The sequence below is a fragment of the Humulus lupulus genome, chromosome 6 (assembly GCF_963169125.1).
Source record: "Humulus lupulus chromosome 6, drHumLupu1.1, whole genome shotgun sequence".
Taxonomy (NCBI): Eukaryota; Viridiplantae; Streptophyta; class Magnoliopsida; order Rosales; family Cannabaceae; genus Humulus; species Humulus lupulus.
Window position 1 is genome coordinate 125,857,609 of NC_084798.1, and position 24,403 is coordinate 125,882,011.

Here is a 24,403-nt window from a genome sequence, read left to right on the forward strand (position 1 = left end):
TGGCTCGGGGAAAATCGAAGGAAGAAAAAACAGGGTTAGCTGTGCTGTGACTAGTGCTGTAGCGCTAGCCTTTGGGCGCTACAGCGCTAGGCCTTGTGGTCTGGGGCATTTTTGGCTCTATTTGTAGTGCTGTAGTGCCCACTTTAAGGCGCTTAGTGTGACGTGCTGCGTCATGCCACATCTCCAAGGGGCCATTTTGTATGTATAAGCATGCCTTGGTGCTTGATCATTAGTCAAGTCTTGCACCAAGTAACCTTAGGGGTAGGGAATGGCACTTTTGTAATTATGCATATGTCTCCCAGAAAAAAATCATATATGTTCCTGGGAAGACTTCATTTCCTTAGAAAGCTCCTTCGGGGGGGGGGGGGGTAACCTAGTGACTTAAGGAAGCACCATGGCCACCAGCAGATAGGGGCTTAAGCTGTGTACTCCCTTGCCCTATCAAGGCCTTATATGAATAAAAATATGCTTTACCATGTCCCTTTGTTTATGCTTTCTTTATGGTCTATGTGTTGCTTATTTGTTACCTTCGTTGGGCCATTGTGTGCCACTTGACTGTGTTGTATGCTCTGATTGTTGCATGGGATGTTGTCTCTGGACAACTTGCCTCATGCTTGCTCCCGCTTCATAATTGCCCTTACTTGTATGAGACTTGTAACATGGCTAACCATTGCGTTTGCTTGCCGCAGGTGTGAATTCTAGGCTGACTTGCTAGCTAAGAGCGCTAACAAGTGCCGCACGTTCTGTCAATTCGAGTATCGAAGTTGGCGGCCCGTGACAGTTGGTATCAGAGCTAAGTTTGAGAAATCTTGGTGACCCTGCAGGATGGTGAGCAACACTCAAAGGATTGAAGCGTTGGAGAGGCGCGTTGGAGAGCTAGATGGCCTGGACAAAAGAGTCAGGGATCTTGGCTCTGTCAGGTTAGAACCAGAGACGACTAACGCACTAAATCGCGTGGCTGCGTTGGAGCGGGATACGACCAATCTACTAGCCCGCATAATGGAAATCGAGCGAAGAGAAAACCTTTCAAGCACATCCAATAGTCCTCCAAGGGAGGAACGTATTGAGGCAGTGGAACGAGCGGTGAAGGACCTACAAGAAGCATTAAATGACCTCGTAGAGAATTGTGGGGGGTCAGTTGAGGCAACGAAGGATGAAATGTTGGAGATGAACACCAAGCTGAACCTCACCATGATGGCAGTTGGGAATCAGCCTGCAACTGGACCCGTTGGCATGGAATATGGGAGAGTAAAAGTCCCTGAGCTGAGGCCCTATGGGGGGGCTAGAGATGCGAAGGACTTAGAGAACTTCCTCTTTGATATGGAGCATTACTTTAGAGTTGTGAGAGCTGAATCAGAGGATGGCAAGGTCGCCATGGCAACGATGTACTTGTCTGCAGATGCCAAAGTGTGGTGGAGGACGAAGTACGACGATATTCAGAATGGCAGATGCACCATAACAACGTGGGATGATCTAGAGAGAGAGTTGAAGACGCAGTTTCTCCCTGAGAATGTTGCCTACATAGCTCGACGCCATTTGAGAGAGCTGAAGCACACCAGAACAATCCGTGAATACGTGAAGAAATTCTCTGGGTTGATGTTGGATATCAAGGACATGTCCGAAGTGGACAAACTCTTCGCGTTTTTAGAAGGTCTGAAGCCTTGGGCAAAGCAAGAGCTCGAGAGACAACGAGTGGCTAACCTAGCCACTGCTCAAGCTGCTGCCGAACGACTGACTGATTACTCATCAGGGAACATTCAATCCAAGAAGACCAATCCGTTGACTAGTGGAAGTAATGTTGGGAGTAAAAAGTTTGGGAAGTCTTGGCAAAGCAAGAGTGGGGGAGGAGAGAAAAGGAGTGTGGACTCTAACTCTCCTAGCAAAGGTAGTAACCCCCCGTTCAAGAAGCCTCTTACATGTTGGATCTGTATCGGACCTCATAAGTCGACAGAGTGTCCTCACAGATCCAAGATGAGTGTCCTCCAAGCGACATTTTCTCAAGGAGAACAAACCAACGAAGAGGAGGAGGAGGAGTATACGCACATGGGTGCCCTCCGGAAGCTGAATGCTCTCAAGAAACACAGTGCGAAAGTGAAGAAGACCCCCGGAAAAGGACTAATGTATGTGGACGCCGCTCTAAACGGTAAGATGGCCGGAAGTGTGATGATCGACACGGGCGCCACTCACAACTTCATTTCGGAGATCAAAGCTAAACGTCTGGGACTGAAATGGGAGAATGACCATGGCCGCATGAAAGCGGTTAACTCAGAAGCCTTGGCCACAACCGGCGTGGCTAAAAAGGTGAACATGAAGATCAGCTCGTGGGAGGGGCAGATTGACTTGGTGGTCGTGCGAATGGACGACTTTGATGTGATATTGGGTATGGACTTCCTTACGGAAAAGGGAGCCATTCCCATCCCAACTGCGGGAAGCTAACTCATAATGGGGGAGACACCTGCATTGGTGCCTGCTAAAGTAGAGCAGCCCCCAGAAACCAAGCTGTTGTCAGCCTTACAATTGAAGAAGGGCGTGAGAAGACAAGAGCCCACGTATATTATCCTACCCACAATATACGAGGATACGGTGGATGAAGTCATCCCACCAGAAATTCGAATGGTCTTGAAGAAGTATGGGGATGTTATGCCGGATCAACTCCCCAGAGCCTTACCACCTAGAAGAGGGATTGATCACCAGATTGAGTTGGTTCCGGGAGCCAAACCACCTGCAAAGGCGGCCTATAGGATGGCACCCCCTGAACTAGCAGAACTGAGGAAGCAATTGAAGGATTTACTAGAGGCAGGCTTCATCAGACCATCGAAGGCACCATATGGTGCACCCGTGCTATTTCAGAAAAAGCACGACGGGTGCTTGAGACTATGTATTGATTATCAGGCTCTCAATAAGGTGACTGTGCGTAATACGTACCCGATCCCCTTGATCGCTGACTTATTCGACCAGTTGAGTGGAGCGAAATTCTTTACGAAACTGGACTTGAAATCAGGCTACTATCAAGTGCGGATAGCAGAAGGGGATGAGCCAAAGACAACGTGTGTGACTCGATATGGAGCATACGAGTTCCGAGTCATGCCGTTTGGGTTGAAAAACGCACCAGCCACATTCTGTACGTTGATGAACCAAGTTTTCCAGGAATACCTAGACAAGTTCGTGGTAGTCTACTTGGATGACATTGTGGTTTATAGCTCCACAATAGAAGAACATCAACGACACTTATCTCAAGTGTTTTAGAAATTAAGAGAGAACCAACTCTATGTGAAGTGAGAGAAGTGTTCCTTCACACAAGAGAGAATCAAGTTCCTAGGCCACATAGTAGAACGTGGTCGGATCCGCATGGATCTAGAGAAGGTGCGGCCATTCAAGAATGGAAGGCCCCCACCAATTTGAAGGAATTACGCTCTTTCCTTGGTTTAGCCAACTATTATCGAAGATTTGTGGAGGGCTATTCAAGAAGGGCGACACCCTTGACCGAGTTGTTGAAGAAGGGTGTAACTTGGACGTGGACCGATAGGTGTGTCGAAGCGTTTAAGAGTCTGAAGGAAGCCATGATGCGAGATCCTGTCCTCGCCTTACCAGATGTTGGTAGGCCCTTCGAAGTGCAGACAGACGTGTCTGATTATGCTTTAGGAGGGGTGCTTGTACAAGAGGGCCACCCCGTAGCTTATGAAAGCCTCAAACTCACGGAGGCAGAGAGGCGGTACACTACACAAGAGAAGGAGCTTATCGCAGTAATTCATTGTCTACGAGTGTGGAGGCACTACTTGTTGGGGTCGAAGTTTGTGGTGAAAACAGATAATGTCGCGGTGAGTCATTTCCTCACCCAGCCAAAGCTTACCCCTAAATAAGCACGATGGCAGGAGTTCATAGTAGAATTCGACTTTCATTTCGAACACAAGGCGGGCTGTCTAAACCAGGAAGCTGATGCCCTGAGTCGCAAAGCTGAGTTAGCGGCTCTAAAATTGCTAGCAAATATGTCAGCTAGAATGGTGACCACTCCACTTCGAGAGCGCATTAAGGAGAACCTGGTGAAAGACCCGGTGGTGAAGACCATCATGAATCTCGCAAAAGAGGGGAAGACTCGCCAGTTTTGGGTAGAAGACGATCTTTTGTGGGCCAAGGGTGGCCGCTTATATGTTCCAAAGATGGGAGATTTGCGGAGGATACTAATGAGTGAGTGTCACGACACCTTGTGGGCGGGTCATCCAGGGTGGCAGAGAACTCATGCCCTATTGAAGCAGGGGTACTATTGGCCACAAATGCGCGGCGATATTGTGGAGTACACCAAGACCTGTCTCACCTGCCAGCAAGATAAAGTAGAGAGACACAAGACGCCAGGGTTATTGGAACCTTTGTTAGTCCCAAGCTGACCATGGGAGAGCGTGTCGCTTGACTTCATTACTAGTTTACCGAAGACGGGAGACTTGAGTGCGATCTTGGTGATCGTGGACAGATTTTCAAAGTATGCAACCTTCATATCGGTGTCGAAATATTGCTCGGCAGAAGAGACAACGAGACTTTTCTTCAAGTATGTAGTGACGTATTGGGGAGTACCCCAAAACATAGTTAGTGACCGTGATGGAAGATTCACAGGGACCTTTTGGTCCGAATTATTCAACCTTTTGGGGTCACAACTAAATATTTCCTCGAGCTACCATCCTCAGACAGACGGACAGACTGAAAGATTCAATGGGATGCTGGAAGAGTATTTGCGGCATTTCGTTAGTGCCAACCAAAAGAATTGGCCGCAGCTACTAGAACATAGCTCAATTTTGTTTCAACTCTCAGAAGAGTTCTTCGTCAAACATGAGCGCTTTTGAAGTTGTTAATGGTCAGCAACCGCTGTTACCCCACACAGTGGATGAGTATCGGGGAAGAAATCCAAGAGCCTTTAATTTCACGAAAGATTGGAAGAAAACCACCGAGATTGCCCGAGCCTATCTGGAGAAGGCATCAAAGAGAATGAAGAAGTGGGCAGATCAGAAGAGACGACTGCTGGAATTCAAAACAGGCGACTTAGTGATGATCAAGCTGAGGTCCGAACAACTGAGATTCCGAGGGAATAAGGACATCAGACTCGTCCGCAAATACGAGGGTCCTGTTCTAGTCATCTCGAAAGTGGGCCTGACCTCCTACAAAGTCAGCTTACCAGAATGGATGAAGATACACCCGGTCTTGCACATCAGTAACCTCAAGCCGTATCATGAAGATCCAGAAGATCCAGCGCGCAACCAGTCTACCAAAGAAGGAGTCAGCATCAAGCCACGAAGCAGCAGACAACCTGAAGAAATCCTAGCAGAGAGGACCGTGGTCGTGGACAGAAAGAAGAAGAAAGAGTTTCTGGTGAAGTGGAAAGGGCTCGGAGATGAAGAAATTTGCTGGGAAAGGGCGGAGGACTTGCACAAGCATACGCAGAAGATTGAAGATCAGCAAGGGGAAGGTTCGTCGAGGACGCCGAAGATTTAAGTGGGGGAGAGTGTGACGTGCTGCGTCATGCCACATCTCCAGGGGCCATTTTGTATGTATGAGCATGCCTTGGTGCTTGATCATTAGTCAAGTCTTACACTAAGTAACCTCAGGGGTAGGGAATGACACTTTTGTAATTATGCATATGTCTCCCAGACAAAAATCATATATGTTCCTGGGAAGACTTCATTTCCTTAGAAAGCTCCTTAGGGGGGTGGGGGGTGACCTGGTGACTTAAGGAAGCACCATGGCCACCAGCAAATAGGGGCTTAAGCTGTGTACTCCCTTGCCCTATCAAGGCCTTATATGAATAAAATGATGCTTTACCATGTCCCTTTGTGTATGCTTTCTTTACGGTCTATGTGTTGCTTGTTTGTTACCTTCGTTGGGCCATTGCGTGCCACTTGATTGTGTTGTATGCTCTGATTGTTGTGTGGGATGTTGTCTCTGGACAGCTTGCCTCGTGCTTGCTCCCACTTCATAATTGCCCTGACTTGTATGAGACTTGTAACATGGCTAAACATTGAGTTTGCTTGCCGCAGGTGTGAATTCTAGGCTGACTTGCTAGCTAAGAGCGCTAACAAGTGCCGCACGTTCTGTCAATTCGAGTATCGAAGTTGGCGGCCCGTGAAACTTAGCGCTACCTTGTTCCCAGAAGGAGATTTTTGGGTTATTTCTTAGGGTTTTTGGCAGGGGGCTTGGGGTTTGATTCCACCACCCCGTTTGGTGGAATTAGGGCTTCCCGAGGGCTCGGGATTGGTCCCGAGACTAGGTTTTGGAATTGAAGTTTGGAGTTGGTTCTAACTTGTAACTGTGACTAGGTGTACGTTAGGGCTCAGGTGGGATCGTGCTTGAGGATTGAATTGAACAAAGCTATTGGAATCTAAAGGTAAGAAAACTACACCCGGTTATGTGTTTGTGTTGGGACTAAGAGCTCCCTATATCTGTATGATGTCATAGATGGTATTATGCCATGGGACATGTGATAAACGACCTAAGAGTACCGTAAATAATACTTGCACACAAGGCGTGACTCGACCACTGGTAGCTGAGGACAACTTAATATTCATAGAGCTCGGTTTAAGCGGGCCGAAGTCAGTGGGATAAATAGAGGGTGCGGCCTAAGGGCGTTGACCCAGGTTATCATATGTGAATTGATTATTGATAAGGAATGATGTACTTGGTATGCTAAATACTTGATTAACGTGAATATTTGGAATGTTGAGTATATGATTATACTGCACGAGTTATATGGTTGTTTTCTTGATGATTATGCTTTGCTATTGTGTTTTCTTACTGGGCCTTGGCTCACGGGTGCTACGTGGTGCAGGTAAAGGCAAGGGAAAAGTGGACCTGTCCTAAGATGGAGGGCTTTGGGGCTGAATGTACATAGTCAGCTGATCGGTCGCCACGGCCGAGGAGTGGTACAGGACGAGAAAAGCCTAATTGTTTGTTTTGCCCTTAGAGTGGCTAGTAACTGTACTTTTACCCTGAAATTTTGTAAAGTGTCTTTTAACGCTACTGCTTTTGGGATCCCATGTAAAAATGTTTGATTATAAGAAATGAAACTTTTGAGACCAAAATCTTTTAACCCTAGTTCAACTGTAGTTTCAGTAACACGTTTCTAGCTAAATGACTTGATTAACAAGTCTTGCACCTTTATAAACACACAGTGTAACGGTCTTGGATATCCAGGGTGTTACACATTTTTGGATCCCCGCTACATTGCACAACTAGCTCTATTTATAGGCAGTCAAGCACATTGGGTCGGACTAATCCGGGCCCAATAGGGATGTAATTATAGTTTGCTCGCTAATGGAGCCATAATACAAAGAATGTTACATAATAAGATGTAGTTAATCTAGGCCCATTAGGCCGGCTTAGGCGTGGCCAAGCCTTACAGGTGTCCATTGTATGTTAGCACTGACTGGTTTGTGTGGGCTTCTAAGGGGATCCTGGGGACAGGATCTGTCAGAGTAGTTGCAGTACTATTTCCTAGGATCAGTGTACCTTCCGTGCATACCCTCTTCTGCAGGTTAGTTGAGGAGACCAACTGCCGGATTTCATGGGGATAGGTCAACATCAGGGAAAGCTAGGCTTGCCCTATCCGGAAGTCTAATCCAAGTTCATTTACTAATGTCCTGGTTCACTAACCGGAGTCCTGGTTCGTTCACTAGGACTCGGGTTCATTTACCAAGATGGACATCATGACACTGAGTATCTTCTCTGGATCCTTGATAAGGTCCGTCTCCATCGACCAGTTAGTCTGCTACCTCAATTGGCATCCCAGAAGATGTAGGTTGGTCAGGGCTGGGAAGATGAGTTGGGCCTGGATCTTAGTCCTGGTTCCTTCGTTATGCTTGCGCCCATTGAATGTTGTTGGGCTCGATGGTGCTTGGGCTATCTAGGGTTTCCTCCTTTCCCGTTCACTAGGTTCAGTATGGGCTCAGACCTCTTAAGAGGGCCCACGGTCCCATTGGGTCATGCCACATGTCACGAGTGGAAAACATAGATAACATGTTCTATATGGCAGTTTTCAAGTGAAACATGGCGTAGTAGGTGTGTTGGGATCTTGTCTATTTGTGGGTGGTAAGCACAAATTTCTTTTCTGATATTGCCTACTACACAAGCTTGTTTTGTTTCCAATTCTTTGTGTTGTGACTCCCCCATTTATTTTATAAGTTCATGTGATTATAAGGATCTATGAAAGTTTGATATGAAAATATTATTGGTTATTGTTGAATCGATTTTTCGCCAACAGTAGATTAAGAAATCCAACAACAAAGATATTAGTACTTTCTTTCTAAACCATAGTTAGTAAAATGAACAGTATCTCAAACACTCACACTTTAACGTGGTTCAATGGTTAAAATCCACCTAGTCCACGAGACAATCTTATTAATCTCTTTTAGGCTCTGGATGAAATTGTTTCTTACAATTTCAGCAAAGTTTATGTATATCAAGAAGCAGCCCATTTTCCTATCCATTTCCCTAATATTTATAGAGGATTTTCCTGGACATCTTTGGGTAACCGCGTGCATAAATATGGTAAATAATCAATCAGAATAATTTCCCATTTACATAGGGATATGATTGTCTATGGAATTTACATTCGTTATCTCGGGCAATACATGTGTGATAAAATATGGGCATTAATGAGTGTATAAGAGATCTCCGAGTCTTTTGGGATCCTTCATTGTGCGTCATGATCAGGCTTTCGTGAGCCGAACACTTCTCTCGAGCTGGATGTCAAAGAGCTAGCGGAACTTGACACGGGCCAAGTTTAGAGCATCTAGAAGGTGATCTAGCCATCACACATCTCGAACTAGGTTATTGGGTCTAAGGATCGCATACCGTTATTGTTAATGCTTGTAAAAGATTTTTGTAATTAGTTTGATATAGCTTGTAAAGATAAATGTAAAATAATGAAAAGTGTAAGTAAAATGATAAGAAAAATGTATGCTCCATTGTAAAAATTATGTATGATATTATATTATAAGTAAGTGATTAGTAAGTTTTACATACATTTCTCATTGTATTTTGTTTACTTAACTAGTTAACTAGGTGACTAATATATGTTACTAGTTGACTAATATTAGAACACCCTAGCACTTGAGGTAAGGTTCTATAGTTTCTTCAGTTTCTGGTTTTGGTTTTTGAACTATGGTGCATAAGCTGAGTTTGATGGGAATTCAGGCCAAGAGTTGAGGGAGAGCAAGCCAAAGAGGTGTAGAGGTTGTCTTGAAATTGAAACCCCATTAAAGGTATGGATTCTAAGCTTCTAATTCTAATGTTTTGACTGGTTTTGCTGAGTTTCTGGGCTTAGGGTCAGCTATGGTGAATTTTGGGATTAGAGATGCATGTGATTGGGTTTTAAGTATTTGGGGTGCTTGGGATGAGTGGAGTATGTTTATAAGGTTGGTTTTGAGTTTGGTAAAGGTTTGGAGAAGTTTTGGTTGAGTTTAGTTCGAGGAAATCGCAGGACGGGAATTTGGAGTTTGCCTATCTGTGACTAGCGCTACAGCGCTAGCCTTTGGGCGCTGTAGCGCTAGGCCATGCATGCTGAGGGAATTTTGCTTCTGTTTGTAGCGCTGTAGCGCCCTCCAATGAGCGCTGTAGCGCTACCCTGTCTTCTGAAAGGGATTTTAGGGTTGTTTGCAAGGGTTTTTGACCAAGGGTTTGGGGTTTGATTCCACCACCTTGTTTGGTGGAACTAGGACTTCCTGGGGGCTCGGGATTGGCCCCGAGGCTAGGTTTTGGACTTGAGGTTTGATGATGACTTTGGCCTATGGTTGTGTTTAGGTGAGCGCTAGGGCTCGAGAGCGATCGTGCTCAAGGAGTCAAGTGATCAGAGCTGGCAAATCGAAAGGTAAGAAAACTGCACCCGGTTATATATTTGTGATGGGACTAAGTGTTCCCGATATCTGTATTGTGTCAATGATGGTATTATGCCATGGGACATGTGTTAGCGGCCTAAGGGTACCGTACACAATATTTGCGCACAGGGCACGGCTTGGCCACTGGTAGCCGAGGACAGCTTAATATTCACTTAGCTCGGTTTAAGCGGGCCAGAGTCAGTGGGATAACGGAGGGAGCGCCCTGAGGGCGCTAGCCCTAGTTATCATTTGTGAACTGTATGTGATATGAGTTGATATGTTTAGTATGTGGAATACTTGATTATACTGAATGATTATATGGTTGAGATTATGTGATGCAATATGAGATATTGATTTGTCTGTTGATTGCTTATGCTCTGTTGTTGTGTTTTCTTGCTGGGCCTTCGCTCACGGGTGCTATGTGGTGCAGGTAAAGGCAAGGGCAAGTTGGACCAATCCTGAGATGGAGAGATGCGGGGTTGAATGTACGTAGCTAGCTGTTCGATCGCCATGGTCGAGGAGTGGATCAGGACAGGGATTGCCTAACTGTCTGTTTTGCCTTAATATGGCTTGTTATTGTATTTAGACCTTATGACTTTTGTAAACGGTCTTTGAACTTGATATTTCTGGGATCCCGTGTATACAGGAAACATTTCTTTATGAAAATACTGACTTTTGAGACCAAAACATTTTAAACCTAGTTCCTCTATAGTTTCAGTAACACGCTTTTAATTAAATGACTTGATTAGCAAGTCTAGCACTTTATAAACACATAATGTAACGGTCTTGGCTATCCAGGGCGTTACAATCTTCCTCTTCCTCATTCGCTTCTTGTCTAGGCCGACCTACTTTGAAGAAGTACGCTTCATTGCATGATGAGTTTGTACAACAAAGAAAACAACAAGATGGTTGTAAGACAAAGAATAAGGTTGATAGGTATCTTACTGAGGATGCTGAACCTATTGTAACGCCCTAAACTCCAGGGACCGTTACAGTGTTCCTTTTAAACAGTGCTAAACTCGCTAATTGAGTCATTTGGCCATAATCGTGTAACTAAGTATGATTAGTGGTTTAGGGATTAAAATTTTTGGTTAAGATATAACGTTTCATTAGAACGTTTACTGTATACATTGGGATCCCAAAAATATAATTTAAAGGTTCATTACCAGAAAATATTTACAACCAGCCGATTTAAGCGGCAAAACATGGTTTAACCCTAGTTTCTCTTTCAACCCTCGGTCGTGGCGGTCGAGCAGCCGCATATGTACACATCGTCACCTAAGCTTCCAACTCAAGGATGGTCCAACTTTCTTTTTCCTTTACCTGCACCACATAGCACCCGTGAGCCGAAGCCCAGCAAGAAAACTCAATATGCTCATGAACAATCATATCATGACACCAAATCATATCTGGCATGCCTAGCAAATATAGCTCTATTCAAGCATGCAAATAACCTCAGATAATGCTGGGGAATCTAGGATAAGACATCCTGCCCTCCTGATTGGATAACTATCAAGTCAATCCTAATCAGATGAGTGATTTAACACTGGTGGTTCCATTAACCATAATGAGTGACTGACAAGCAATTCACCACGGGGCTTAGCACCCACAGCCATGCAAATGATGATCACTATGATCATACAGAGCTTATAGCCCTGAACAGATGAGTGAATATCACTTTGAGGTTCTGTTAAACCATAATGAGTGACTGGCAAGCAAGTCACTACGGGGATCGGCACCCATAGCCGTGTGACGAAGCAGTCACCTGGGCTTTTTGGCAATGGCTCTAATCAGATGAGTGACTGACGAACAAGTCACTATGGGGCTCGGCACCCACAGTCGTGTGACGAAATAGTCTCCTGGGCTCAGCACACATATCCATGTGAATAAACAGTCACTGGGGCTCTCTGACCCTGGCTCCAATCAAATGAGTGACTGTTGGGTAAGTCACTTGGGCTCAACACCCATAGCCATGTGACTAACAGTCACTGGGGCTCTCTGGCCCTGGCTCTAAGTAACTAGCCTTTGGCTAGACAAGCGCTTATAATTTTCATCGAACTTGAGGTCGGTCTGGCATTAATGCTCATTTGAGTCATTCAATGCAGATGTCGATTAGATCTAATCTTTTTCGTCTTGCGTTAAACACGCTAAGACCGTTCTTGACTTATTAGTCAATACCAGGTGACCAGTGCTCAGTACTACTGCCAAACTTGACTAATGAGTCACAGCTTTACAGTTAATACTGACACCATTGCCAATTCTGACTAGTTAGTCAGTGCCATGCACAAGTAAGCAATGCTACCAAGCATATATCATATGTCAAATATCCAAATGTAGGGCATTCAGCATGCTTACTTAACAGTTGCAAGCATAATTATGATCATGCACAAACACAGAGACTCAAGCTCTGATCAATCTCATATTCAATACTCATGGCATGCCCTAATCACATGTTTCTCGTGCATCACATGCATCACGTTTAAACACTCGACATGCCTCAATAATAACCATGCACAAGTGAGCAAGATTTCTAAGCATTCGAAATGCTATCAATGTCCACATTTAAACATCCAACATGCATCAAGAATAACCATGCATGTCACATGTGGGGTGCAGTTTTCTTACCTTTGGTCCAAGCACAGGTTACCAATAAATGAGCCACAAGCACGGTCCTGATTCCAAGCCCCTAGTGATAACCTAGTCACAACCATAATATAAAACCTCATCAAAATGAGTAAATAAATACTTCCAAACCCAACCCAAGCCTCCGGGACGTCGAATCCCACTCAACTAGGTAGTAGGATCGATCCCAGGCCCTTAGAGTTAAGTTCCCACGACCAAAAACACAATTTTGGGCAACTTTTCCCTTAAGTGCTGCGGCCCTCAATACACCATGCCGCGGCCTGCCCCCCTGACAGAGCCTCCTCCTCCTTCAGCAAGCTTGGGCTGCGGCGCCCTAGAATAGGGCTGCGACCCAACCTCGAACCAACCATTTTTCCTCGTTTTTAACCTTTTAAAACCTTCCAAAAACCTATCCAAACATCTCCAAACTCAAAAATCAAAGTTCCCAAACATCCCCATGATCCAAAACCAACAAAACCCCAGTCTCAAATCAATCAAAAACTCATCAAAACACAAAGTCCAATTCAAGCTTAAAAACTTTAAAAACTTAGAACTTAAAAATTGAATTACCTCCGATTGAGTTGTTTCCCAACTAAATCCTCCGGCTAATAAGCTTCTAATCTTTCCTAGAATCGCTATGCCTTGATCCTCGCTTGAATCCGAGTTCTAGAACTCAAGTTTCCTTCGAAAATGCGATCAGGGGACGAAAATGGAACTTTGAGGGAGAGAGAACGTTTTGAACGTTCTTTTTATTTCTTAACAGGTTACTTCAAGCTTAAGTAGCCTCAAACAAATCCTAACGCTCAGGGTCCCAAAAACGTCCCTGGGGAAAAATAGTCAAAACCTTCAGAATTTCCCCCTGATCTTACTAACTCCCAATTTATCATCAAATACTTATTCCCATTACCCAATAACCCGGTAATGCTAAATACCCCTTGACTCATTCCGAGTCAAGAATAAATCACGTTGTGACTATTCCACTAGCTTACCTCCTAGGATCGTCTCGTGCTGAGTAACCCTAGCATAACCAAATAATGATAAAGCACCACACACATATCACATATATGCCAAATATGCCCGAAATGGCCAAAATATGAAAATCACCCAATTAATCAGAAATTGGTTCACATGCATATTTAATACACCTAAACATGCATATAATCATTTAATAACATAATAAATTAATTATTGCCCTCCCGGCCTCCTAATCAAGGTCCTAAACCTTATTATAAAATTTGGGGCATTACACCTATGATTGAGGGTGATAGCTTTGATATTTTGAAATGGTGGGCAAGAAATGAATCTAAATAAAAGATCCTGTCAACCATTGCTCGTGATGTGTTAGCCATACCAATTACTATTATTGCTTCTGAGGCGACCTTTTCAAATGAAGGTTGGATTTTAGATCCTTTTAGGAGCTCACCAAGTCCGAAGATGGTTGAAGCTTTAATATGTCTCAAAAACTGGTGGAGCATATCACATCAACCAATCATTGTTCGAGACTACATGGATGATGCATAAGTGCTAGAGACATCAAAGGTGCTTGAGTCTGGTACTTTATTAAACTTGTATTTGGTTTTCTATTTATAATGATTGTTTGAATGATATTATACTAATATTCATCTATTTAATTGAAAATATTGCAGAGACAACAGATAATACTACTGCTAGTGACAATGCTTATGCTTCCAATAGTGCTCCATCTTCAGCCTATTTTGCACAATCTTAGAAGTAGTGAATAAGGAACCTCATCATGACTTGACTTGACTTGTAAGTTCTAAGAATTTCTTAATTTCATATTTATTTAAAGAATTTTAGTTATAATTTATTGAATAATTAGTATCCCCGAACTTTTGACACTACCAAATTGTGTCCCCTAAAATATACGAGTTGTTGAAATTTTCTCCTAAACTATATCATTTACAGAAACATAGTCTTTCTGTTAGCCCCTGTTCTGTTTTTTTTCGTTTAAATACTGATGTGACATAAAATAATAATATTTTTTCCCTGAGCTTTGGCCACTACCAAGTTGTGCCCCTTTTTATTAAAAGAATTAAATTAATTTTTTTCAAAATATATATTTTTCTATTAGTTCTTAAAAATAATAATTTAAATCTGGAAAAATTCAATAAAAATTTTAAAATGATTTAAAATTCCTTTTAAAAAAAAATTAAAATTAAAATCTCCAAGTTTACTTAAACAAACCCCAGATTCTAAACTTGTTCATATTCATAAATTCAAATTTACAAACTCTGATTCATCAATTTTATAATTCATCTAAATTAATTAATTGGTCAATATAATCCATTTATTCATCAATTAATATAATCCAGTTCACTTAAAAAATAAAGATACAAATTTATGATCTAAAATCAACAATATAATCCATTAATTCATTAATTCACAAACCATTAATGCAGTTGTTGACATGGACTTAAAGCAGATCTAAAACTCGAGAGATAAAACGATTTGTGTATTTGATTTTAATACTCAAATTCTATTTTAAGCTTAAAAAGTTTTTTTAAGGTTTAATTTTAATATTTAGATAAACTTTAATTAGTACATTTTAAAATTGAATTTTTAATATATATTTTAATATTTAAATAGATTTTTAAATAAAAATAAATGATATTTAATTAATTTTAAAATTTTAAAATTTTTAATTTTCTTGATCCTTCGTGATTTTTATTTATTTTTTAAGGTTTGAATTAATTTTTAAAGAATTAATAAAAAAGGAAATATTTTTTTAATTTATAATTTTTTTTAAAGAGGACATGATTTGATGGTGGTCAAAATTCAGGGAGCAAAAATACTAATTTTTTTTTGTCATGTCATTGTTTAAATGCCAAAATAGAACGAAAATTAATAGAAGGACTATGTATTTGTAAATGTAATAGTTTAGGGAGAAATTTTAACAGCCTGTATATATTATGGGGCATGAGCTGGTGGTGTCGAAAGTTCAAGGGGGTCAAAAATGCTAATTATTCTAATTTATTTAACTTATTATTTATTTATTTATTTATGAAAGGTTTGGATTTTAGAATTGAAAATTGGGGAGGAATGAAGGAAGGATGATGAATGAAGGATAAGCTACAATATTTTGCTTATATAAATTCTATTTTGGATTATTAATTACTATGTTGGTATTAGGGACATTTTGAGGACCTTGACATTTTATGAACTTTCTAATAGTTTTATTAAGGATTTTGGATAATTTTATCCTATATGGATATTGGACATTTTATTAAGGACTTTTGATACTTTATGGATTTTTGTTCTTTGGTGGGAATTGTACATTATATATTCTTGTAATTTCAACTTTATAATTGTGAGTTGAGACTTGTGACATGATAAATTTTATCTTAGTTACTAAGTTAGTAACTTTTTATTCTATGGTAAATAATGATCAACTCAAAAGTTGTCAAGTTAAATAAAAGAAAATGAATAAACAAAATTGTAAAAAAATCTGTCAATAGTCTAATTTTTCAAGTAAAATATGGTATTTTTTACAAAAAAAAATGAACAAGGCCCATCTTTGGCCCAAAATTGACTTCTAGGCCCATCACAAACTCAAACCCAACAAACTTGCCCGAGAAACCCGAACCCAATCTAAACCCGACCCTTTTTTGGACACATTCAATATATGTTTTCAATTATTATTTTTATATTATATAGTAGTTTTATTTTATATTTTAATTTTATTTATGACCTTACTATGTTTACAATTTAGTTTCATTTTTTTACTGTACATATTCTTTTTTTTTTCAAATTTTTTAGAATCATTTTTTCACTTTGTTTCTTCCTCTTTTTTTTTACCATATTTATTTTTATTTTTTTATTTTTTTGGTTTATGTAGTTTTTCAGAATAATTTTTGTTTTCATTCTTTTGTACTATATTTTTTTTCCAAGTTTGGGTTATGTATCTTTTTTTTATCTTTTTCTTTTCAACTTTTACTTTTTTTATTCTTTAATCTTTTTTTTATCTTTCATTTTTTTAATGGGTGGGAATAGAAACGATTGAGTTGGAGAGATTGTTCGGTGCATCAATATGTTAGTTGGAGCTTCTAGTAGTGTAGATATAATTTTAGCTCTTGATAATGATGTGAAAATAAAGTTGTATAAACTTTACAAGATTGCTACTCAAGAGCTTTGCTTGGATCCCCAACTAATAACATTGAAATTTTTTACAAGAGCAAAATGGTTAAATATAATCAATATTAATATTATGCACCATGAGCAAACACCTTAAAAACACACACACACATATTGATCAAAAGATTATACAGAGGTCTCTCGATGGTAAATCGCTTTCTGCATTATGCAATGAACTCTTTTGAATGTTGAGCTATGTTTTGTGTCTTATTAGAATACGTATAATATTCTTTAGGTTGAAAAATATGTTAATGAGTTCTTGTCAACATCATGCATGAGTTTGTGGGATGTTATTTAGAATATATAAGACTAAATTTAAGTTTGTGGTAATCAATTACTATAATATAAGTAACTGGTGACCCCTAAGATGCTAACAAGTTATCTTAGTGGTAGCCGATTACTTATAATATATGTGTTGACGCGGTTCTTCGCCAACAGGTAATTAAGAGAAAGAGAGAAGAGGATTAGTGCCAAATATAGAACTGTAACAGATATAAGATCTTAGCAAATAAAATAGGTGACTCGAGACACGTTTTTAAGTGGTTCAAAGGTTAAAATCCTTCTACTCCACTAGTCAATATTATTGATATATTCTGGGTATTTGGTTACAAAGTATATCTCTCCGGAGACTATTTGTTCCAACCCTTATCAACTCCTAGGGTCTCCATATTTATAGGAGAAGGCACCTGGAAGTTGGTAAGGAGGTCATCCCGTGACCTTCTTGAATGTCATATCAACTCTGTGACATTCATGATTAATTCCTAAACCTGACACATAAGTATGGTCAAATCGATAGATAAGGAGGTAATGGGCCGCACGGCCCAACCCAACTGTGGGTGTCTGAACACGCACGTTCCTGCAGCGTGTCCGAGAAGTCAGGGAGATATTGGACACGTGATGTCAGATATATGCACGTTTATCTTGCGTGTGTTGACTTTACAAAGGGTCACGACCTCCATATCCAGCTCGTACCACGAGCTGTGCATCTGACCCGACCTTCGGCCTTTTGATTCCTTGCCCGTCTTGGGAGTCTTGGCGAGTCCTTGAGGATTCCTCGAGCTAAGGGGGTACGACCTCAAGACAGGATCTCCGACCTGGGGGATGTTTATGGACTAACCATGATTAGTCCGAAGCTCGGCCTGCTAATCAGCCCATGGGAAAATCAGGGCGTACATCTGCCCCCCAAGCTCCTGCTCGTGGTATGTGACGTCATATACAAGACCATAGCAAGGGCTTTTACACTTCCCCACAACTCTTCGCATTCCAATCTTTATGCAGGCGCCTGATACGTGGCACACCGTGGGTGGTGACGGTACGTCTTACGAGAACCGCATTTAATGGCCTAGCCTATGCCCAGCCGTCGTTCCGTATTTCGAGTGGAAGGCCTCGGATCCCTCATCAGGGCCATCCAAGAGCCTTCTACACGTGATCCTCCACGCATATAAAAGGGGGTGGCCACCCTACGCACGGGCCACCCTTCCATTCGAAAATTTTCAATCCTCTTTTCCTTTTTCCTTTCCATATTCCAGAAGAATGAAACCCTTGACTCGGTTGCTGTCATTTTCATCGTTCAAGAAGCTTAGACGCATGGATTTCTCCGAAGCTTTGGAAGCTACTACACCGACGAAGCTCCTGTCAACGCAACACTCCCGTTTACTTCCCAGTCATACACAGTAAGTTTCCTGACCCTGCGTACTTTGAAAACATGCTACTGTAGCTTAGGTAAAAATTGTTACTGTAGCCGCATGCAAGGGTTTTTTCTGGGTTTTGTGGATATGGAGGGTGACAGCCCTTTTTAGGTTAGGGTATATTTATTGTAGGAAATCGCTTTAGAATATGGGTTTCAGGATACTTTTTCCGGGGAAAATTTCTGGGTAGGAGTTTTGGGAATTTTGGGTGCAAAACCGGGTAGCTTAGGGAACACGCCTCACAAGCGGTTTCACAATTTTCTGCCTATTGAAACTTTCCCCCCAAGGAAAATTCTGTTCTGAACCCCCCTGACACACGAATTCCGAGTAATCTGGGATCTGTTGGGAGCATACGCGCGTGTTCACTGAAACGCGTGGTTCCACTCTCCACGAGCTGGGCTTACCTCAGCTCGTGCTAATAATAATTGCTTCTTCCTCCTGCTTGGGTCGCCTTTTCTAAAGTGTTTTCATTTGTTCGCTAGGCGACCAGATGGCTCCAAAAAAGAATCTCCCCCAGAAGAACGTTGGAAGCTCGGCCTCCCAGCAGGAAAAAGGAAAGGCGGTGATGCCTAGCTCCCCGATCCCTCGTTTCGGGCCGGCAGTGGAGAAGGAGGTCGAGGTGGCCCTTGACGCATTCTTTGAGGCGGAGAGAATCGTCTCAAAGATAACTGACCAGGCGAAGATTAACAAGCTCTTCCTCACTCACAACATCGCGCTGGGGAAAGCCTCCGTCATTGCCCGACCTGCTGCGGAGGGCGAGCGGAGCTGCTCGCCGCTCGAAGAGTCGTTCGCGGCCTGGAGCGGGGAACACTTTAAGGCAAGGGCCTTCCTTCCCCTGGATCAGTACTTTGCTGATTTCTTGAACTTTGTGGGGTTGGCCCCATTTTAGCTCCCCCCTAACTCCTACCGTCTGCTGGCAGGGTTGAGGTACTTATTCCAGAAGCATGAGTGGGAGGTCCCCAATCCTGCAGATATTTTATATTTCTTTTGCCTCAAAGCCAGCCCGGACCAGTGGGGGCGAGGTGATGGGTTTTACTATTTAACCCATTTTCCCAACACGGCGGCGGTCATCGAGCTGCCTAGCCATCCTAATGATTTCAAGGACCAGTTCTTCATGTCAACTGGGTTCCGGAACTGCGAGCACCACTACTTCAATCGTCCTCGTAAGTGCTCCCGTCCTTAGCTCGCCTTTAAGCGTTATTTTAGCTCCTCCCATACTCTACTCTGACTCGAACTAATCTTGCAGCCATCTTCGCGAGGACCGAAAAGTCTGTGACCCTCGAGGGCCAATATGACACGCTGGCGGGCTTGCCCCCCAGCGAGAAGGATTATCGCGCACTCGTGACGGACGAGACGATGGTGTTCTGCAAGCTGATTTTTCCAAATCAGACCTTGAACCTGAAGAGGCCCCGGGGGCCGCCCCCAGCTCGGGACACCAGACCTATCATCGTGGAGGAGGTCGCGGGCGCGGAAGACGAGGAGGACGAGGAGGCCGAAGTTTTGCTTGTGAGGAGCAGGAAGAGGACCTTGGACATCGTCCAGAGCATGGGCAAGGAGAGGATCCAGTCCGGAGCAGCCGCGGGTCCTTCTGGCCAAGGTAACTTTAACTTGCTTAAGAGTCTAGATAGGGCCGCTGCAGACCCCCGGTTGGCTAGGTTCAATCCTAGGCAGATCGTCCATCGTCACAGGAGCGATCCGGACTTGAACACACTTATGCTCCATTGTGTCGACCGGCTCGTGCTGGATCACCAAGAGAGCCGGCCTAGGGGCACCGTAGTAGTAGATAATACCCTAGCTTTTAGGTCGATCCTATTCGAGGAGTATGGGACCAACCTACGCACCTGGCCTTCACTCCAGAGAGGTATTTATGCTCCGGGGCTTAGGCAGTATGTAGAAGAATCTAGCCCCGAGTCAGAACCGGACCCAGAACTTGCGCCAGTTCGGGAAATAATTGTCTTAGGCTCTTCCAGCTCGGGGGGTAGGATTTCCTTTAGTAATCGTATACTTTTTTAGCTTTAACCTTTTGCCTTTACCTCTGTATGATTGTTAACTTGTAATAACCATGTTCTTTGTTTGACAGAAGAGATGTCTCAGCCCGAGGGGAGCTTGCGAGGCGCAGTCTTCGGGGGAAATCCTGCAGCCGGGCCAAGACTGAAGAGGCTCCGGGGGTCCAGGAGCACTGCTGGGACCTCCACCAAGTCCCTGGCAAAGGAGAAGGAGAGAACCCCGCCAGCCCAGCACGCGGGAGCGATTCTTCTTGCTGCCGGGGTAGGCCAAATGCCTCCGCCCCCTCAGCGAACTCCAACTGTCACCCAGGACGCAGGGACGGAGCTCGGGACTCCGTCTGCGGTGGCCCCCGATGTACACATCCCGGTCAACCCCCAGGACCTGGAGAAGATCCCAGAAGCCTTCCGGGGAACTGTGTACGAATCGGCGAACTACGCCGTTAACCATATCTATAAGTTCACCGAGAAGGAACTCCGGGCTATTGAGACAATGAGCCTGGTTGACGTTATGGACTCTTCAATGAGCATGACCCTAACGGTAAGCAGCCCTATTCTTTTAAAGCTTTTACCATTATATTCCGTCTTATTTTTCCTCTGAGCCAGTTTATCTTCCATTCCTCGTAGGGTGTCGTCGCCCTTCACCGGAGCATCATCAAGGCCAGAACTCAGCTTGATGACATGAGGACCAAGCACCAGGCCACCCTTCAGGAGGTTAAGGCGGCTAAGGATGCCCTGACGACCTCGAAGGTCGAGCTGGAGAAGACCTAGGTCGATCTGGAGAAGACCCGCCTGAAGGTCCAGGAGCTCGAGACCTCCCTTGCCACCTCGCAGACAGACCTAGAGGCGGCGAAGACTGAGGTCCAGGCCGCCCTGGAAGCCGAACGGGCCACATCGGAGCAGTCCCTGCAGGACCTGTTCTATCACTGCTGGGCTTTCAACCAGGAGGCTGACTTCTCCTTCATGTCACCGAGCCTTTGGGCGACCTTGGTGGTGAAGTTTCAAGCTCGCCTTGATAAGGAGGCGCCGCCTTCGGAAACTGGGGAGGCCTCTGGCGCGGTGGAGCAGGGTGAAACGGCGACCTCCAAAGGGCCGATTGACGGGGCCTAGGACGCTTTTTCTTTCTGCTTTTGAGAATTTTTAAGTTCCCCTCCTTTTTTTGTATGTAACCTTTGCACGAGGTGTTTTCACCTCGAGACAATTTTCTTTACACCTTTAACTTATATTTTTTTCATGCTTTTGGCTACAATATATAAATCTTTTTGATAAACTTAGTTCGCGTTAACCGCTATTTTTCTCTCGAGCTTTTTTGAAAAGAGCAGCGATAAATAGATTTACATCAACTTCTAAGTTTTATGACCCAGTTAAAACCAGGAGCTTATTTGGAAAACTTAGTTCGTGTTAATTTTTACCCAAATCTCGACCAATGAAAAATGGATTTATATTAACTTCTAAGTTTTGTGACCCAGTTAAAACCAGGAACTTATTTAGAAAACTTAGTTCGTGTTAACTTTTATCCTTATCTCATGCTCTTTAAGGAGAACAAGGAGAAATAGATTTAAATCAACTTCTAAGTTTTATGACCCAGTTAAAACCAGGAACTTATTTAGAAAACTTAGTTCGTGTTAACTTTTATCCTTATCTCATGCTCTTTAAGGAGAACAAGGAGAAATAGATTTAAATCAACTTCTAAGTTTTATGACCCAGTTAAAACCAGGATGGGACTTAGTTAGCGTTAACCCTTATCCATATCTCGAGCTCTTTAAGAAGAGCAATGATCCGTAGACAAGGATCAACATCCAAGTCGTTAAGGAGACCTGGTTATATCCAGGTACCATATGCCCCCCAAGTAACTGGGAAAGGGTCTTTCGTGGTTACTTTAAGATTACAATTGCAAATATGCATAAAAAGCTTATTTTTATTAATACATGGAAAGTGGCTTTCCAGGCCTTACAAGTGGATCATTGATAATATCTCTTTAAGTGGACGACGTTCCAAGTCCCTGGGACGGTCCCTCCATCAAGTCGAGATAACTTATAAGTTCCCTCCTTGATGACTTCGATGATCTGGTAGGGTCCTTCCCAGTTCGGTCCCAAGACTCCATCTTTGGGATCTTTTCCGGCCAGGAAAACTCTTCTTAGGACCAAGTCGCCAACGCTAAAGGCGCGTTTTCTGACCTTGGTGTTAAAATAGTGAGTGATCTTCTGCTGATAGTGGGCGAGCTGGAGTTACGAATCCTCTCGCCTTTCATCAACTAGGTCTAGGGAATGGCACAGGAGCTCATGGTTCCGATCTTGGTCGTAGGACTGGACTCTATGCGACAGAACCTTAACTTCCACGGGGAGGACTGCTTCACTCCCGAAGGTTAGGGAGAAAGGAGTATGACCCGTAGGAGTCCGATGCGAGGTCCGGTATGCCCATAGGACCTGGGGGAGCTGTTCCAGCCAGACTCCCTTTGCTTCGTCTAATCTTTTCTTGAGGCTCGCCTTTAGAGTCTTGTTGACGGCCTCGACCTGGCCGTTCGCCTGAGGATAGGCCATGGAAGAGAAGCTTTTCACAATTCCATGTCTGTCACAGAACTCAGTGAACAGGTCGCTGTCAAACTGAGTGCTGTTATCGGAGACGATCTTCTTGGGCAGGCCGAAGCGACAGATGATGCTTTTAATCACGAAGTCAAGCACCTTTTTAGACGTGATTGTTGCTAATGGCTCTGCCTCGGCCCACTTAGTGAAGTAGTCGATGGCGACCACGGTGTAACGGACCCCGCCCTTTCCAGTGGGCAGGGCGCCCACTAAGTCTATTCCCCAAACGGCAAACGGCCAAGGGGCCGAGATCATTTTTAGCTCGACCGGAGGAGCTCGGGAAACTGCAGCGAATCACTGGCACTTGTCGCACTTTTTTACATATGAGATCGAGTCTTTGGACAGAGTCGGCCAGTAATAACCTTGCCTGAGAACCTTTAAGGCCAAGCTTTGCCCCCCAGTGTGGTCTCCGCAGAATCCTTCGTGAATTTCCTGCAGGATGGCCTCGGCTTCACTTGGAAGAATGCACCGGAGGAGCGGTAAAGAGTGCCCACGTCGGTACAACACTCCATCGAGTGTCGTATATTTCGGAGCTTGATATAGGACTCGCCGCGCGTCGTTACGTCCCTCGGGCAGCTTTCCCTCGACGAGATATTCAAGAATGGGGGTTATCCAGGTCGGCCTGGCGTCGATCATCTCGACCTCCACCCGATATCCTTCTATACTTGGTTTTTCCAAGAATTCTATTGGCACCAGCCCCAGTGTCTCTGTCTCTCCCGAGGTGGCGAGCTTGGCAAGAGCATCTGCATTGGTGTTCTATTCTCGAGGTATCTGTTCGATCGATCCTCGCCCAAACGCGGATAGCTCGGCTTTTACCTTTGCCAGATAGGCGGCCATCTTGGGTCCCCGTGCTTGATATTCGCCCAGAACTTGGTTAACTACGAGTTGGGAGTCACTGAAGCACTGGACGGAGCTCGCCTTTAACTCCCTGGCTATCCTTAGACCGGCCAGCAAAGCTTCGTATTCTGCCTCGTTGTTGGAGGCCTTGAACCCGAACCTTAGCGCCGAGTGGAACCTATGTCCCTCGGGGGATGTCAGAATGATTCCGGCCCCGGAGCCATTTTCGTTGGATGAACCATCTACAAAGATCTTCCATAACGATTGGGGTGAGGTGAGCTGAGATGAGTCCTCCGCTGGAATCTCCTGGAATCCCGTGCATTCTGCCACAAAGTCGGCCAAGGCCTGACTTTTTATGGCAGTTCGTGGGGTATAGAAAATTTCGAACTGACTGAGTTCGACCACCCACTTTAACAAATGTCCCGATGCTTCAGGCTTCTGTAGAACCTGCCTTAGAGGTTGATCGGTCATGACGTGTATCGAGTGAGATTGGAAGTACGGCCTGAGCTTTCGCGAGGCCGTAATTAGGCAGAACGCCAATTTTTCCATCAGCGGGTATTGTGATTCTGCCCCGAGGAGTCTCTTGCTGATGTAATAGACTGGCTTCTGAGCTTGGTCCTCTTCTCATACCAGTACGGCGCTAGCTGCATCCTGAGTGACACCTA

The 24,403-nt window shown here is 43.8% G+C and overlaps 1 protein-coding gene across 1 annotated transcript in view; it reads left to right on the forward strand.

Annotated features, from left to right (window-relative positions):
• Positions 1 to 1,158: 1,158 nt before the first annotated feature.
• The window catches only part of LOC133785442 (uncharacterized), a 41,429-nt gene continuing 18,184 nt past the window's right edge, over positions 1,159 to 24,403 (forward strand). The window contains exon 1 of the mRNA XM_062224675.1: positions 1,159 to 1,598. Within this exon, the coding sequence (XP_062080659.1) occupies positions 1,159 to 1,598 (440 nt within the window). The remainder of the gene's footprint in view (positions 1,599 to 24,403) is intronic.